The 17148-nt window shown below is 46.8% G+C and overlaps 1 protein-coding gene across 1 annotated transcript in view; it reads right to left on the bottom strand.

Annotated features, from left to right (window-relative positions):
• Nucleotides 1-17148, bottom strand: part of TMEM178B (transmembrane protein 178B) — a 407053-nt gene that overhangs the window by 26014 nt on the left and 363891 nt on the right. Inside the window, exon 3 of the mRNA XM_017891080.1 lies at nt 7627-7764. Within this exon, the coding sequence (XP_017746569.1) occupies nt 7627-7764 (138 nt within the window). The remainder of the gene's footprint in view (nt 1-7626; nt 7765-17148) is intronic.

Below are 17148 nucleotides of genomic sequence, written 5' to 3'. Positions count from 1 at the left end.
AGGGCATTCTCCTCGTTCCCCCTGACTGACTGGGAAGGTATAAAAGGTCACACTGATCACAGGTGGCAGGAAAAGAAACTTTAATGATTTCCTTTTCTCATTACCACCCGTGCCCTTGGTTCTGGCCACAGTCTCCTCCATATGCCCCTTTGTGCTTTGCAAAAGGAGGGAAGGGAGAGAGGGAGACACAGAGTGAATGACACATACCTGGCACCCACCTAGAAGCCCAGAACCAGAGTTGTGCTAGTGTGGGAAGAAGCAGGGGCTATGGGGCCACAGAGATCTTCAACATGGAGTGCCAAAAGCAGGGGCAGAGCTGGGGAATGCAGGAATGCAGGCTGGGTCCCAGGCTGGGCTCCAGCTCTCATCTGCCACTCACTGGCCAGGTGACCTAGGACAATTTGACATGACTACTTTTACCTGGTGACACAAGGAAGTGGAACTGGTTGGTCTCTAAAGTCCCTTTTATTTTAATAGTCTGTGAGTCCAAGCTCGAGACAGAAAGCTCTTCATGAATTCATGTGTAATTCATACTCCACCTCCAAAAAGAATTTGAGATAGTTTATAACAGAAGTAGAGAGACCCCTTGGACTGTTCAAATAAAGACAAATCACTGCAATTTCTTGTCCTTACAAGAGGACAAGAAATCTCATGAAAGGGGAGAGGATTAGAATAGGAACAGAAGAAAAGATGGGGTATTTTATTGAAGAATTGCTGCTCTATTGAGACAAAACCAAAATATTTTGTTACGCACAATTCACTTTTCCAATATATTTGTTCCACGAATATTTATTAAGAGCGCAGACACTGTTCCTGACATTAGCGATACCTTGGGGAAGGTATCCCTTCACTAAAGCAGACAAAGTTCTGGAGATCATGCAGCATATATCTAAGTTCAGGGAGAGAGACAGTGAACAAATCCAGAATGTTAAAAACATTTCGGACACCTAGCACCCAAGCATCCATATCTTGGTTTCTAATACCTTTCTCTAATAAAAGGAAACAGAGATCGTTGGAGAAATGGCTGATTCCAGGACTGGGCAGGAAATATATAAGATGAGCCTGGAGCACCTGGCAGTTTCAAAAACTACGTGCTCAAACAAGCAAGTAAACAAAACATCATCATCAAAACCAAAACCCACATTGATGGAGATATCTCAAAGGGGCAAAGGAGCCAACAGAAAGCTCTCCCAATGGCCAAAGCTGTAACAATGAGAGCAACAAAGGAAGGTAGTATTGGATTAAACCCAAAGTGTAAGATAAATGGTCATCAGTCCACACTGGTATAAATGACTGAATAAAAAATGGGGGAGCAGAGACAGATCTCTCCCACGTGGAAGAATTCCAAATTACATAGCTACTGCATACTCAAGGATCTCCATCCTAGCACTCCATCTTCACGTCCCATTCCTCAAGCGTGGGCTGCACGTGGTGACTTCCTTCCAAGGAAGTCATGGGAATGGGGGAAAAATACTTTTACAGTGTGGAAAGATGAGAAACACATGGTCAGGGCAACTTCAACAGTCATAAATCATGTTGAAATAATGTGTTGAAAATGGCATTTTACCTCTTTCTCCCCAAAACCCCTAACCCAGTCTAATCATGAGAAAAACATCAGACAAGTTTCAACAGAAGAGCACTGTACAATATGCCTGACTAGTTCTCTTTCAAACCGCTAAGGTCATCAAAAACAAGGAAAGTCTGAGAAACAGCTACACCAAGAGGAGCCTATGCAGACTCGAGAATGAAGTGCATGCAGTGTGGTGTCCTGAATGGGATCCTAGAACAGGAAAGGGCATCAGGTAAAAACTGAGGGACTTCGAGTCAACTGTGGCCTTTGGCTAATAATAATGTACATATTTACTCATTAATAATAACAAATGTATCATATTCACGCAACATGTTAATTATAGAGGGAACTGGGTACAGTGGCAGAGGATACTATGGGAAGTCTACAATCTGCTCAATTTTTCTGTAAATCTAAAACTGTTCTAAAATATAAGTCCTATTAAAAATCAAACAAACAAACAGAGGGTCTAGAGGTCAGAGATGGAGGAAGTCAGAAATTCTCTCTCTTGCTGGCCTTGAATAAGCAAACTTCTCTGAGTTCTATAGCTGCAAGGAAAAGAATTCTGTCAACATTGTGATCTTGGAAGAGGACCTCAAACATCAGATGAGAACTCAGCCCCAGATGACGCCTTGATCACAGTTTTATGGGACTTTCTACAGAAAGTCAGTTAAGCTGTACCTGGGATTCTGAAAAATGTAACCTATGAAATAATAAGTGTTTGTTGTTTTAAGCTCCTAAGAAACCAGCCAAAATGAAAACACAACCACAAACATTTTGGAAAATAAAGGGGGTGCTACAGAAAATTAAATAAAGTGTAGAGCGTACCTAGATGACTGCAGGAAACTGGGTGGTCAAGAAAGCCCTCTCTAAGAGGGTGGAACCTGAATTGGAAAATTGAGCCATCCACAAGGGATTACAAGGAAACACTATGGGCAAAGAGGTCAGCTTGCTCCAGGGCCTTGAAGTAAAACTTCGGGTGTTCCAGGGTAGAAAGGCAGCCAGTGTGGTGGGAGTGACCCGACTTTAGGGAAAGAAACAGGAAAGGAGGTGAGAGGCAGCATGAGCCCAATTACAAACAGCTTCTGAGGAGGGGTAAGGAGTTCAGATTTTAAGTTCAACTGGAAGCTATTTGACCATTGACGGTAGATGACTGACATATCTGATTTATGGTTTTAAATAAAATTATGCTAACTGCTCTGTGAAGGACTGATTGCAGGGTGGCCAGAGTGGAGTCAGGGTGTCTAGAGAGGAGGCTCCAGCATTAGCCTAGACAAAAGATCATGGAGCCTTAGACCTGAATTGGGGAGGAGGTGACGGATGTCTTCCAGGGAGTGTGAGAGGGTGTGTGAGAGGGGTCTTGATGGCGTGGGGCATACATTGATGCTTACACTCATCTTGGGGATCCGTATCCACGAAGCGGTACTGAGGTGCACCCAGCAAGGGAATCACAGGAACTCATAGCAGTCACGTGCTCCCTGGCCTGCAGTCTTTCCCTGGTGGCATCCTGTTCCTGAGTTTCTGAATGTCACTGGTGAATCATCAGGTACACAAATGGTGTTGTGCCAGTCTGGGTGAGATTCTCCCCTGAAGGCCCTGCCAAAGGGAAAACTGGATCCCACTTGCCACCCCCGGCCTCCTGGTTCAGCAAAGTTGCCCTACTTAATTAATCATCTCCTCCGGGCTGAGCGTTCATTAAACAATTCGTAGCTAATTCTTTCCCAGGGTGCAGGGTGCCCCCACTTTGACGAGGAAATAGTTAAATCTGGAACAGAAAAGTGCCCAGCGCAGGCCATCTTCCTTCATATCGGAAGAGAGAAGAGGTTGGGAATAGAATTCTTCCATTTTCATGTTGGCTTTGGCAGTTTCCTCTGAAGTCACCTGCAATTTCATCTCTGAACTCTTGCCTCCAAATTTACCTTCTTCATTCTTGCTGCCTCTTCCTGTTGTGCCTGCTCCACATCCATGCCTGGACAGCTCCAGGCACTGTCGATGTTGTCTCCCCACCCTTCTCACTTGTAGCCCCATTTTACCCCTCGGGCTCCTGCTCGGTTATAGATGCCTGCAACCTGAGCCTGGGTGAAAGCTAAGGCCACGGGGCCTTTCTGTCCTGCTTTGTGATAACGCTCTATAGTTCAAGTGGCTGATTGTTCTGCTGTATCCATGAGGTGGCTGTCACAGGTGGCTTACTCTCCAAGTTCTTCATCAGGACAACCCCTAAAGATTAACTCCTAGAGAGCAGGGACTGGCCAGGTTCTGAGAGGGGTGGTGCTGACATGTCTCTTTGACATACAGGGTTCTAGAGGTCAAGGCATCATTTTTGGGTTGATGCCCCAGGCTCTGATTGCTGTATCTGCTAAGCAAGGAAGGGGGAAGTGCAGCTTCTGTTCTAGTCTGCTCCTTCCCTAGTCCCGAGCTCACAGTCAGCAGATGGCAGCTGCCTGGGACTTCTGGACTCCCATAGCTGTGTCTAACCCAGTTGGAAAGAACCCTAACTAGAGAAGAAAGGAAGTGCCCTCCCACCCCTGAGAGAGTCATCTTCAAGAAAGACCACCCTTCAAGGGACCAGCTCTTAGTAGCATTGTTCTCCAGCTCCTTCTGTTGGTGCCTAATGGTACCCACAAGGTATGTGGACATCCCTTTCTTCCCCAGACTCTTTCAGGAAGACATGGCTTTACCTATGGACACAGGTAACAATGTACTGGGACAAATAAGAAGGCAACCTGATCTGTGGATGAGATGGGTTTACTCCAACCTGGACGGTGCTGCAGTCAGCAAAAGGCAGCTTTTAGAACAGCAGCTTCCCCAAATCTTTCTGTGATGCTAACACTGTATCTTAAAGGATGGTTTTGCCACTTAAAAAATAGATTGCGTGTCCCCAAGAAAGCAGATTTACCTGGCACCCTCAGTAGGAAAAGATTGGATGAGCTTTACCCAGTAATAATTGAGGCCCCATCTCAGCCGTGCCCTACCTCTTACAGCATAAAGTATGCAGAAATAGTCCTTAAAGGCTAGAGTTTAAAAAAAAATCATGAAAGGTCTTGGCCAACAGGTTCATTCCTAGTATCATAAAATATTAGCGCTAGAAAGAACTGGGAAGTTCATATCTTCCACTAGTTCCCAACTCTGGCTGTACATTAAGATCACCCCCAGAAGTTCCACTTGGATGGGTCTGGAGTGGGGTTCCAGCATCAGTAATTTTTTAAAAGCTCTCCATGTGATTAAATGTGCAGTGGTTGAGAACCACTGCCTGGACAAAGGTAAGCAAGGCTCTTACTCATTCACCCTATAGTAAGGGGCCTCTGACTCCTAATTGAGCCCAGGGGCATTCAGAGGTCTTCCCCAGAGCCCTGGGCTTTTGGGAGGTGCCTCACCACAATCCAAGGGCAGGGCTCCGGGCACACTCATATCCTTCACTGCCCCCACCCTCCATCCTGCGAAGGTGCTCACCAAGGTCTCAGCTAAGTGGGATACAGCCCAGTGACCCTACCACAGTCACATCTATTGGTCAACCACTGTCACTCAATTCTGTCCCTTTATTGTTTGACCAGTGATGTGTTCCCTGTCTGGAAAAGATAAACCAGCGAATTACGCAATCTTTTTCTCTGGAAGCTGACTTCAGCAGGCCGGAGGGCAGTTGTCAAAGAGTTGGAAAGTCCTGGAGACTTAGCACCTGGGCAGGATCTGAACCTTGTGCCTGGCATGAAGAGAGGGGAGAATGGAAAACCATGCAGGAGCCTCAAATGCCACCAAAGAGGTGGAGATGAAGGAGAGCTGGCCCCCGGGGCTCACTGGATTCCTATGTGCCCCAGGCCTGTTTGCTCAGCGTTTCTTGGATTCCTGGGAGGCCTCCCTGGAGCCTTAGGAAAGCCTTGTTTCACCAGAGCCTGCCTTTATATATCCAAAAGAGTCTTAGAGAGAACACTCACTGCAAACAGAGCTGCTCCACTTTTATCTTTGCACATCTTGGGGGGCTACGTGAGATTTGGATGGCAAAGGGAAAACCAAAAAAAGGTTCCATTGCTAAAATACGGTGTGGAAATCATCAAGCTAGTCTGACTCCTTGTTTCACCGAAGGGGTTGCGAGGCACAGAGCAGGGAATATGCCTGGTTTTGTCAGCCTCTGTCTCTGTGGGAGACGAGAAGGAGAGTGGAAACTATTAGACGGAGCCAGCACAACCCCCTCCTCCTCCCCCAGCCTCTGCCATAACCACAGGTGTGAGACTTACCGAGGAGGCAGCTGTGGCATGGGGCATCCTGACTCTAATAGCAGAGGGTTTTTTAGCCCTGAGTGATTTTTCCTTGGAAAGACCCTGCTTGTCTTTGGCACAGAATGGCTGTGTTTCAAGGGAATGAGGGTAGACCTTCAATAAATTCAGAACTCAAGCCAAATCCCACAGCTCACTAGGCCCCGAGATCTCTCCATACATCTACAGCAATGAACTTCTCCTGTCCCCAGCTGGACCTGCAGACAAAGAGCCATCATGGCCTTCTCCTTCACCCTCTGCCCCGTTCAGAAACCCAGAGCCTGGTGGCTCACCGAAGCGACCTGAGTTGGGTGTTTGCTCCAGGTGCCTAAAGTGTAACACACTTGTTTCTAAATGCAGGACTCACTTTTATACTTTTATTTCTTTCCATAAATCTTTTTTTTTTTTTTTTTTTTTTTTGAGATGGAGTGTTGCTCTATTAAGGTTGGAGTGCAGTGGCACGATCTTGGCTCACTGCAACCTCCACCTGTCAGGTTCAAGCAATTCTCCTGCCTCAGCCTCCCGAGTAGCTGGGACTATAGGCAAGCACGCTATCATGCCTGGCTAATTTTTTGTGTATTTTTAGCAGAGACGAGGTTTTACCAAGCTGGCAAGGCTGGTCTCGAACTCCTGACCTTGTGATCCTCCTGCCTTGGCCTCCCAAAGTGCTGGGATTATAGGCGTGAGCTACAGTATTTCTTTTTTTTTTTTGAGACGGAGTCTCGCTGTGTTACCCAGGTTGGAGTGCAGTGGCGCGATCTTGGCTCACTGCAAGCTCCGCCTCCCAGGTTCACGCCATTCTCCTGCCTCAGCCTCCAAGTAGCTGGGACTACAGGCGCGCACCACCACGCCTGGCTAATTTTTTGTATTTTAGTAGAGACGGGGTTTCACCGTGTTAGCCAGGATGGTCTCGATCTCCTGACCTCGTGATCCGCCCGCCTCGGCCTCCCAAAGTGCTGGGATTACAGGCTTGAGCCACCGCGCCCGGCCAAGCTACAGTATTTCTAATTCCCTCTGTCCAGGCCCAACCCTCCCTCTATGGAGCCCCACACAAACCATCCATCTACCTTTGTCTGAGGGGTAGATGGTGATGGACATACCCAGTGGTCAACTTCAGCTTGGGACTGAGACTCAAGCCAGGAGACCAAAAAGCACAGTTTAGCTCTTACAGGAAAAGAAGAGGCACTTACTTTCCATGGACTGGACCCCTATTCCCACATAGCTGTGCAGTTCTCCTTATGTAGAATCCCTTTAGAAGGACACTGGAGTGGTCCTACGCACATGACAGTATAATAATACAGTAAGAGAGACAGATATAAGAGAGGGTCTAGTCCTGCCCCACCCCCACCTTACTCAAAAGGGGAGCAGCTTCAGGACCCGTAAGTCATAGGCTTTTGGACAGAAAGTCCCCAGATAGCACCTGCTTCCGGCTTCTCACACCAATGCCCGGGGCCTGCATATAATGAAATGCCCAAGCACTTCCTGGGCTCACGCTTGCTCCAGGTGTGATATCTCCGTCTGCTGTAACCACCCATCTCATGATCATCTCCGTCAGTGTCTTTCTTCCACACAGGCAGTCAGATCTGAGCAGAAGGTGAGGACCGTGTCTTATTTTCCTTTGTATCCCCAACAGCTGGTGCAGTGGTGAGGAGCTAAAAGCAACTCAAGAAGTGCTTGTGAACCAATGGATGAGTGAATGAGAACCCCAGTCACGTCATGGTCCCCTCTGCTGTGCCCTCTGGCCATTCTCCCCAAATTGTGGTAAATAGGACCTTGTCCACCACCACCCCCAAGACGAGCCTGTAGCCTTACCTCCCATGAGGAAGAGCAGCCCTGCCACGTACTGCATAAGGCCTCGGTCCCAGCAGCAGCCCAGCACGCCGATGATCCAGCCAAAGAGGATGATGGCCACCGCCATGCCCATAAAGCCAGCCGTCATTCTGCGCAGGTCTGTGGGGAAGCAGGCGAGCAACAGTCAGCAGCAGAGCCTGGGACTGAGGGCCAGGGTACACCCCAGCCCTGGGGCGGGTGCGGGGAGGGAGGAGCCCTCCAGGAGCAGGAAGGCAACCTGCCCTTCTCAGATAGAAGCACACAATCTTTGTAGAGGGAGAAGCCCCTGTGGTGACTATCCTTGTGTGCACAAACAGGCCACAGCAGTTTGGCTCCTAAGCACAGGGACAGATCATCACAATATCGTGGCCGTTTCTTCTATGCCTCATTTGTGCCAGGCATAGCCTGCCTATCTATGTATCTATCTCAACCTTCTGAGACAGGTACTATCTTTATTCCTATTTGCAAAATGCAGCAACTTGCTGAATGGCACACAGCTAGTAAGTGGTAGATCAGAGACTGGAACCCAGACCTGTCCAGCACTCTTAGCTTCCAAACACAGCATCTCAGCCTCTCCAAGCAGGTGAGAACCAGAGCAATGGGCTGCTGGATCTGGGCAGTCAGGCTGCACCTGCCAAGCTCTCCTGGTATGGCTAGGAGGTTGCATGTAAGGGGAAGCTATCAGCATGGGGGGTCTGGTGTTCTGTTCTCTCCCCTCCAAGCTGGCTCCCGGGCTTAGCTTTCCCTGCATGCAGGGCTGCAGGAGGAGAGCCACACTTTCTGCTCTTCTCTAAGCTCCAGAGCAGATCCATTCCTTGCAATTGCTTCAGTTCCTCCACCCCCGGGTCAGTCCCGTTTTCTGAGTCAGGCCCTTCTCTGTTCCACGCCTGGCTGACCCATCAGCTCCAAGAGGAAGAGGGTTGTCTGGAAAGGCAGTATTTTTAGCAGAAGGGAGAGGGCAGAGCTGTTGCCGTGGCTCAGTTGGCCACTCAGCATCTGGCTTGGCTTCCTCCCCAGCTCCCACCTCTGCCCTCCTGCACCCAGAGGCAGCCGGAGATGCTCTCAACCCCCCTACCTACGCTTCCACGTGCCCACCGCACCCCAACCCCCACCAGCTCCGGGCACACTTTCCTCATCCATCATCCCTTCTCTGGAGCTTGACCTTCTGACCCTCTGGTCATGCCACCCACTCCTCTACCCTTCATCAACACCCACCACAACTCCCTGGGCCCTCTCTCCACCCACCCACATCTGAGCCTGTGCCCTAGCCCCACCAATGGGGCTCCACACAGGAGCAAAGCTATTTACCCTGTCTCGGCCCCAGGGTCTGTGCTCCCCGGTGGCTTGCAGAGCAGCCTGGAGGACCCTTGGGTGTCCCTGTCTGTCCAAGGGAAGTGCCTGAAGCAAACCACATCAACACCCCATGCAAGCACACCAGCTGCTGCCTGGACAATCTTTTCTCAACCCTAAGAAACAAACACCCCACAGGTCTCTTTGGAGAACACATACCTCAAAAGGTGTCCAGGTCCCACCCCCTCCATTCCTCTCTCTCACTCCAGCCACCCCATGGGGAACCCCAGTGGAGCAAACAAAAGGATCTATGGTGCAGTTTGGCTTAAGACCCCTCTATAGAGGGATCCAGGCCACCGTTCTTGTCCTGACATTGACCATCAGACACTTGACAGCCCCCGGCCAGGGAGGAAGTTGGTTGGGGAGTGGGGAGGGATGGGGCACAGGAGGGGAACAGCAGCAGACCCTTCCCTCTGGTGAGGAGAGGCCTGCAGAGGAAGGAGGACAGGGCTCCAGTGACAGAGGCAGAGATCTTTGAGAGCCACAGGGCAGGTTCCTGCTCTGCTAGGGCCACCCTTGTCTGCCTTGGCTGACCTGGGATGCCTGCCCCAGCCAGGTAGAAGTGATGCTCACAGTCACTTATGGGAACTGCCCAGGGTGCCTTATTATCATGCAGCACTGTACCCCATGCTCATATCACCCTATGTGTCAGAGGGAACCATGGAAAGCATGGTTTGATCACAATAGGAGCTTGTGAGCCCAGCGGCCTGTGTGGGCAGCCACAGCCAGTCAGAGAAGGGAAGGAGCACTTCTGCCCCTTTTTATTGAACCACCTGTGCCGTCCCCTCCCTCCATCTCCCCAAATGTTGTCTCCATGGCCACCAGCCCTATACCTTAATCCCTGCCTTCCCCACCACCACAAGAGACTCTAGAGTGACCGAGGCCTGAGCTGCCTTCTCAGTAGAGAAAGGTCCCCACTTGACATGTGATCCCATCTGGATCATCTCCTGGAAATGGGATACTTTTTACTACCAATGCTTCTACTCCCCACCATCTTCAAGGGCAAAAAGGTGGTGGGAAGAGGAAAAGAGAGAACAGCTTATTTTCAATGAAAAGAAGGTTTCCCTTTAAGGGGCTTATACTTCCTTAAACAGGACGTATAATTTTGGATTTTGCATTTAAGTATTTAATCCATTTTGAGTTTAATTTTGTACATGGTGAGAGACGGGGGCCTAGTTTCACTCTTCTGCATGTGAGTATCCAGTCTTTCCATTTACTGAAGCACCATTTACTGAAGAGGGTGTCCTTCCCCCAGTGTATGTTGCTGCCTTTGTTGAAAATCAGTTGGCTATAAATATGTGGATTTCTGGGTTCTCTATTCTGTTTTATTGATTCATGTGTTTTTACACCAAAATCATGCTAAGTGTCTTTCAGTGAATGAATAAAGAAAATGTGTTATATATACACAATGGAATACTATTCTGCCATCAAAGGGATGAAATGTTGTCATCTGCAGCAACACGGATGGAACTGGGGGTCACTATGTCAAGTGCAATAAGCCAGGCCACAGAAAGACAAATGTTGCGTGTTCTGACTCACATGTGGGAGCTAAAAATGCTGATCTAATCAAAGTAGAGAGCAGAATCACGGTTACCAGAGGCGGGGATGGGTGTGGACGAAGAAAGATTGGTTAATGGGCACAAACATACAGTTAGAAGAAATAAGTTCTAATGCTTGATAGCAGAGTAGGGTAACTACAGTTACCAACAATGTATTGTATACTTTAAAATAGCTGCAAAAGAGGGTTTGGAATGTTTCCAACACCAAGAAATGATAAATGCTCAAGGTTATGGATATTCTAAATACCCTGACTTGATCATTATACATTTTATGCATTCATCAGAATATCACATGTATTCCTCCAAAATATACAAATATCATATATCGATAAAAACAAACAAACAAACAAACAGGAGGTATAAGGGTCAGCACATTCATCTTCTGGGCCCTTCCCTTTTTGGTGTATGGAGGCTTCTTTGTAGGAGAAATCCTATCCCATTTGGCAGCACTAGACAGGACAATTTTGCAGAGCCCCACCTTGCTGGAGGCCCAGCTGTCACCTGGCCTTGCTCATTGGAAGGCCTGTACTGTTCCCCAGGCTCTGCAGATGCCAGGAAGCAAAGGTTCTGCCTGGGGGAATGAAGTGGAAAATGGGTCAATAAGAGGTGTCCACCTTGGCCACGGATGGGAAAGTGGGCTGGGCAGAAAAACAAAATGGAAATGCAAATCAGAAAAAGAGGGAAGGTGAGAATTGTTGGAGGATGAGAACAAAGTATTTTACTTAGAAGAAAATGGAGGAAAAGGCAAAATAGCAGCAAAATGAAGACAATAATTCCTCTTCCAAAAGTCTGTGTTCCAGGTTGGGGAGGGGCTGTTGCCCTCTAACACAGATTAGGTACTCTTTGCCTCCTCCTAAAGGGCTTTGTCAGCAGAAGCTAAGGGTTGTGCTAAGTTGTTGATCTGGAAACAAGAATGAAAACCAGAGGCCCGGCCTCTGTATTTCCACTGACCTGGAAAGATTTTCATGTCACCCTGAAAACCTTATTTTGCCAGAGCCGTGCATGAACAGCTGGTGACTTTGTCCTTAGACCTATGTGGTAACTCAGGGAAGCTGCAACAACAATTTGTAAGGTAGATAGGACAAGAAATATTCCAATTTTACAGATGAGGAGAGCAAGATCCAAAGTAGTTACATAATTTATTGACAAATAATCTCAAAACCAGTGTACTACAAGAAGAGTGAGTTGCATTCTTGAGTTACATGAGAAAATAATGCAACTAAAGATGTATTGGGTTATAACGGTAGATTGAAAAAAAATGTTTCTAGCGTTTCTTCCTCCTAAACCAAGCCAGACTACAGTTAAGAGATTTCTTAGAAAGACAGAAGTCTTCAAGGATGGGGAAAATAGAAAAGGAGACAGGGATGACAACAACAAAAGTCTGCAGGGCTGACGGACGCTGTCCTAAAGAGTCAAAATTGGACCTAAAGAGTCAAATCTAAAGTCAGCATCAGAGAAGCTGAAAACCAACTTGTGGAATCCCCAAAAGGCTCATAAACTGGCACCAACAGGTCCATCTGGATCTGGTCATGAAGCAGAAGAAAGCGAGATAAAACAGGGATTTGGTGGAAGTTATTTCAGATGGATCTAGATTCCTACATCCCCTTGGCCACTCATCGCTGAGGGATTCCTCTCTTCCTTGACTCCTGGGATCAGGGTGCGAGGGGGTCATAAAACACAGTCTTCAGGTTTGGAGATCAACAAGTGAGGGTCGGCCAGCACAGCTGAGGGTCAGGGTATTGTACTGAAGTTCACTACAGCACCCTGATGGAGTTACGGACTGTGTGCATATGGATGTTGAGTTTTAGCACTGATTCCAGCTCTCTTCTACTAGGCTCTCAGACCTGGCTTCCAGGGCTCTGCCCTCCAGCCTAGAGACTGGGAGAGGACTTTCTGGGGATGACCAGCACAGAGGAAAGACCTACAGACACCAGCAGTGCCCCAGAAGCCTCCCCTCAGGCGCCTGTTGAAGTGAAGCCCCAGTTGAACTGGGGTTCATTCTGTGCTCTAGGCACTTTTCAATATGAGCAGACAAGTAACCATCTCCATATAGCTGAGAAAAGCCCAGGAATGGGGAGGAAAACAACTTATGGAAACAAGTTACAGGGAGAAGAAAAAATTTTCAAAATTATTTTTGATATCCCCAGAGAGACAAGAGAAGAAAGCTATTGCTTCTGTGAAACAAAAACAGAATACTATTTAAAAAGAACTAGGTGGGGAACAAAAAGAATACCTGCAATAAAATAATGGGATCAAAATCTATGAAATTGATATACTCAATTCTAACTTATGTATTAATAGTCCTGCCATGTTCCAAAAAAGACTTAAGGAGGCTTACAAAATGCACACAGTAGAGTGGGATAAAAATAGTGATGCAGGGCCGGGTGCGGTGGCTCGTGCCTGTAATCCCAGCATGTTGGGAGGCCGAGGCGGGCGATCACCTGAAGTCAAGCGTTCAAGACCAGCCTGGCCAACATGGTGAAACCCCGTCTCTACTAAAACTACAAAATTAGCCGGGCATGGTGGCATGCCCCTGTAATCCTAGCTACTCGGGAGGCTAAGGCAGGGAGAATCACTTGAACCCAGGAGGCGGAGGTTGCAGTGAGCCGATATCGTGCCACTGCACTCCAGCCTGGTGACAGAGCAAGACTCTGTCTCTCAAAAAAAAAAAAAAAAAAAAAAAAGATGCAATGAAGGAGAGAAAAAGAAAGAAAAGGAAGATGAAGCCAGATATCACAACAAAACTTGGCCCATGAGGTCCTCAGGAAGGTTATTCTATCCCATATTTGCACTTAAAGGCATTAGACGTTATTTCCATTGATTAAAAACTCTTTGTTGCTTTTTATTTGCACTTGAGTAGGTCCCGACTGCCTCTCTGCCCGAGGAAAGGCCTGTACATGTATTCCTGCCCATCCTCGTTAACCTATGTGTCAATCTCCTCTCTTTAGGGGTAAGAAACTCCCTTTTTATTTCTTTGTGATTGCTAACTGTGCCCACAGCAGCATTTGTACTCAGGAACATATATATAGCTTGTATTTCTTTCCCCATCTCTTCCTGCCTTTTAGAAAAGAAAAGACAAGAAGGAGGAGGAAACCCTAACTCTGAGGCCTTGGAAAAATATGATGTGGAGCTGGCCTAAGAATAATCCCCTTGGAAAGAGCCCAGAATGGTGAGTTTGACTCTGCAGGCAAAGGCCAAGCTAGAGAAAAATTTCCTCACGAATCATGTCGGGCTTGAGTCCATTATCTGTATTCCGTGACCCTAACGTTTAACATTCTAATTTTTGAAATGAGAAAGGTGCATTTATGCTTTGTTGAACTGAGCTCAGGGTGGTGGAAAGGAGTGGGCAGAGGGAGGTTGATAATGAGGGAAGGTGGAGGAGGAAAGGCGAGGAGAACCATTAAATAGAACCAGAAAAAGCTGTTCTCCCTCATGGAAAAATTTTGATTTTGAAGTTTACACTCCTATTAACATTTAAATGGATAGGTATTGCTTGCAACTGTACACAGGGAACCAGGATATCTGCATTTAAATAAACACTACTTAGAGAAAGAAAATATATGGGCTGAATGTCTTTCTATTTGTTCTTTAAAGACCTTGCACAAATAATGATGATGATTGGAATTCTTTTTTCATGAAAAGAAACAGAAATGGTGAGGATAAGTATGCGTTAGACCTTGTTGCGATGGTAATGACTGAGGCTAGAGAAAGAAGCACAGCAATGCTATTGGATTCATGGCCCCAGCAGCCAGTGCCTGTAGTGCTGCACTGCATCTGGAGGCCAGCAGGGCCATGGTCCTCTGATGGACACACAGGCACCTCTTGGGGAGGTTTGCTGGAAACTCTCCCTTCTGCATGATGGGAGCACACAGTCTGGGTTACAAGGCAGGAGGGTGTTAGCTGCCCTGAGAGCTGGACATTCATTCACAAATTAATCAAGCCCTTAAAAATCAAGGTCACAGGAATTGAAGGACACAGCAAAATGGTGAGGGCAGAACTCAAGTGTTTTTGCCCCAAAGGATCAGTCGGTCTGGGAAGTAAGAAGTGGAAAGAGAGAGAGAGAGAATCTGCAATGAACCTGCTAGCCACGGGATCAACCAGGACAAGCTAATTCAAAGGAGAGGGAAGATTCCGGGGCCTAATTACTGCACAGCAACCACCTCTGAAGGAAGTGGGGGTTTTAATTCTGGGGAGCCACATAGAGATGCGACTGGCAGGATTAGGAGAAATCAGGCTGTTCCCATTCAAATCCTGGCTCTTCCACAGCCAGGGCGGTGGGAACTCAAGCAAATTAGTCCCCCTCTCTGGATCTGTTTCCACATCTGTAAATGAAGGTTATGACAATACCTACTTCAAAGAGCTGTTAAGAGGATTAAATAAGTAAATACGTGTAAACTGCTTAGAATAGTACCTGGCACAATGCTAGAGCTATATAAGTGTAAATAGAAATAGAAGTCACCTAAATTAAAGCAATTCTCATTTTTTCATGCACTACGACATCCCTTGAGTTTGCCATACATGAGCACATAAGGCGCCGAGTAACACGTTGGGATATGCCCCTAATTAAGGATTTGGGACCCAGAGAAAGCAGAGTTCTGGAAGCTGTTCTTATGCTTTTCAGGCACCTGGAGAGGCCAAGGTGAAGGTATTACTTCTTAATTTATTGATACTGAGTTGCATCCACCCCAGGGGGCTGGTGCTGCCTATCCTCCGAGGACCAAAACAGCTGGAGGCTAAAGCAGTTAATAGCAGAGGCGCCTGTGGCTATAGAGGCTGTTGAACCCTGGGCTCTGACAGTAAGCACTGCACTGATCTGGAAGGAAAAGACATGGGACAGGACTGAGACTCTGCTGGGAAAGCATCAATGATTTAGTTAAGAAGAACTAAAACAGCGAATTCCATAATGGGAGGTTTTGCCTATGACTTTCTTCTAGGGTGCAAGATGGTTCAGCATCATAATGTAGTCATATATTTTTCATTTTTTTAATTGAAAGATAACATTTCATGTTTTTATCATGTACAACATGGTGTTCTAAAGTACATATACACAATGGAATGGTTAAATCTAGCTCATTAACAAATGAACTCACACAGTTATCACTTTTATGGGAGGAGCACATAACATCTACTCTTTACATATTTTTCAAGAATACAATATATCACCATTAACAATAGTCACCTTATTGTACAACAGATCTCTTGAAATTTACTTCACCTATCTAACTGTAATTACGTATCCTTTGACCAACATCTCCCCATACCCTCCTAACCTCTAATCACACCAGCCTCTGGTAACCACTGTTCTACTCACTACTTCTATGTGATCAACTTCTTAGATTCCACATATGAGTGAGATCACGCGGTACTTGTGTTTCTGTGCCCTGGCTTAACATAGTGTCCTCCAGGTTCATCTGTGTTGTTGCAAATGGCAGGATTTCATTCTTTTTTATGGCTGAATAACATTCTTGTGTGTGTGTGTGTGTGTGTGTGTGTGTGTGTGTGTGTGTGTGTGTATACATAACATTTTCTTTATCCATTCATCCATTGATGGACACTCAGGTGATATGACTCCATGTCTTAGCTATTGTGAATAATCTGAATGAGCATGAAAGTGCAGATATCTCATTAACATACTGATTTCAATTTATTTGGGTATATAGTCAGTAGTGGAATTGCTGGATTGTATGGCAGTTCTATTTTTAATTTTTTGAGGAACCTCCCATACGGTTTTCCATAATGGCTGTACTAATTTCAATCCCACCAAGAGTGTATAAGGGTTCCCTTTCTCCATTTTCAGTACTTGTTATCCTTTGTCTTTTTTATAGGAGCCATTTTAACTGAGGTGAGATGGTATCTCATTGTGGTTTTGTTACCAGTAGTGAATCCAATGGGTCTACAGCAAACTCAATCCTTGCCTCCTTGGAAGAAAGAATTCAGCTGAGGGGCAGAAGTAGGTTTAAGGCAGAGGAAGAGACCAAGGCAAGTTTTAGAACAGGAGTGAGAGTTTAGTGAAAAGTTTTATAGCAGGGGTGAAAGAAAGCAAAGTACATTTGGAAGAGGGCCTAGCGGGCAACTTGAGAGATCCAAGTGCCCTGCTTGGCGCTTGACATGGGGTTTTATACATTGGCATGGTTCCAGAGTTTCCATTTCTCCCCGGTCTTGATTTTTCTCTTGGACCAGCTGTTCACACACGTGGTGGCCTGCCAGCACTTGGGAGGGGCTGCACACACAGTGTGTTTACTAAAGTTGTGCACATCTTCACTTGAGGTATTCTTCCCTTACCCAGTCTAGCATTTTTAGAGGAAGGTCATACACCAGTTAAATGCCGCCATTTTGCATTATGAATGCTTGAATCTGCTCACCCAACTCCTGAGATCTTATTGGGAAGCTGCTGTTCACCAGCTTCAGCTGTTTTCTTTTCTTTTCTTTTTTTTTTTTTTGAGGTAGAGTCTTGCTTTTGTTGCCCAGGCTGGAGTGCAATGGCGCAATCTCGGCTCATCACAACCTCCACCTCCCGGGTTCAAGCAATTCTCCTGCCTCAGCTTCCCAAGTAGTTGGGATAACAGGCATGTGCCACCACACCCGGCTACTTTTT

The sequence above is a fragment of the Rhinopithecus bieti genome, unplaced genomic scaffold, assembly GCF_001698545.2.
Source record: "Rhinopithecus bieti isolate Rb0 unplaced genomic scaffold, ASM169854v2 scaffold_20175, whole genome shotgun sequence".
NCBI classification, from domain to species: domain Eukaryota; kingdom Metazoa; phylum Chordata; class Mammalia; order Primates; family Cercopithecidae; genus Rhinopithecus; species Rhinopithecus bieti.
The sequence above is the reverse complement of the archived record's forward strand: the minus strand, read 5'-3'. Positions and strand labels throughout refer to the sequence as shown.